General features: G+C 65.6%; 1 protein-coding gene across 1 annotated transcript in view; it reads left to right on the top strand.

Moving 5' to 3' along the window:
- Window positions 1-27: 27 nt before the first annotated feature.
- CNN1 (calponin 1) overlaps window positions 28-872 on the top strand; it is a 3316-nt gene continuing 2471 nt past the window's right edge. The window contains exons 1-3 of the mRNA XM_027632701.1: window positions 28-158; window positions 539-605; window positions 713-850. Of these exons, the coding sequence (XP_027488502.1) occupies window positions 124-158; window positions 539-605; window positions 713-850 (240 nt within the window). The 5' untranslated portion in view covers window positions 28-123. The remainder of the gene's footprint in view (window positions 159-538; window positions 606-712; window positions 851-872) is intronic.

The following is an 872-nucleotide window of genomic DNA, read 5'->3' as shown; positions in this document are numbered from 1 at the left end:
CCCCTGACAGTGTCCCCTGTCCCCGTGTCCCCCCAGCTGGCTCAGAAATACGACCCCCAGTGTGAGCGGGAGCTCCGGGCGTGGATCGAGGGCACCACGGGCCGACGGATCGGGGACAACTTCATGGACGGGCTCAAGGACGGCGTCATCCTCTGCGAGTACGGCCCGGCCCCGACCCCTGACCCCTGACCTCTGACCCCTGGGCCCTGCTGACCACGAGTGGTGACCACTGACTGGGCTGGGACTGCCCCCTCCCCCAGATCGAGTCCGGGATCGTCCTCTTGGAATTCAGCCCAATATTGACCCTGTCCTTTAACCCCCCACTGACCTCACCTGGGATGACCCCTGACCTCTGACCCCTGACCAGTGACCGCCTCCTTGTCCCCAACCCTGGTCTTGACCATCCCCCTTTGACCCCTGACCCCGGCTCAAGTTTGGGATGATCCTCTTGGAATTTGGCTCAGTTTTGACCCTGTCCCTCACTCCCCACCGACCTCACCTGGGACGACCCCTGACCTCTGACCCCTGACCCCCCCAGGCTCATCAACAAGCTGCAGCCGGGCTCGGTGCCGAAGGTGAACGAGCCCGTCCAGAACTGGCACAAGGTGAGGAGGGGGGACCCCAAAATCAGGAGGGGGGTGTGTGGGGGGGGCTGGGGGCAGGTCCAGCTCCAGGACCCGCCCCCCAAACCCCCCCCCGGCCCCGTTCCCAGCTGGAGAACATCGGGAATTTCCTGCGGGCCATCACACGCTACGGGGTGAAGCCCCACGACATCTTCGAGGCCAACGACCTCTTCGAGAACACCAACCACACGCAGGTCCAGTCCACCCTCATCGCCCTCGCCAGCCAGGTGACCCCCCCGGGGGCGGCTC

The sequence above is a fragment of the Corapipo altera genome, unplaced genomic scaffold (assembly GCF_003945725.1).
Source record: "Corapipo altera isolate COAL_440 unplaced genomic scaffold, ASM394572v1 59464, whole genome shotgun sequence".
In the NCBI taxonomy this organism is placed as follows: domain Eukaryota; kingdom Metazoa; phylum Chordata; class Aves; order Passeriformes; family Pipridae; genus Corapipo; species Corapipo altera.
Note: the sequence above shows the minus strand (reverse complement) of the source record. Positions and strands in the feature narration are given on the sequence as shown.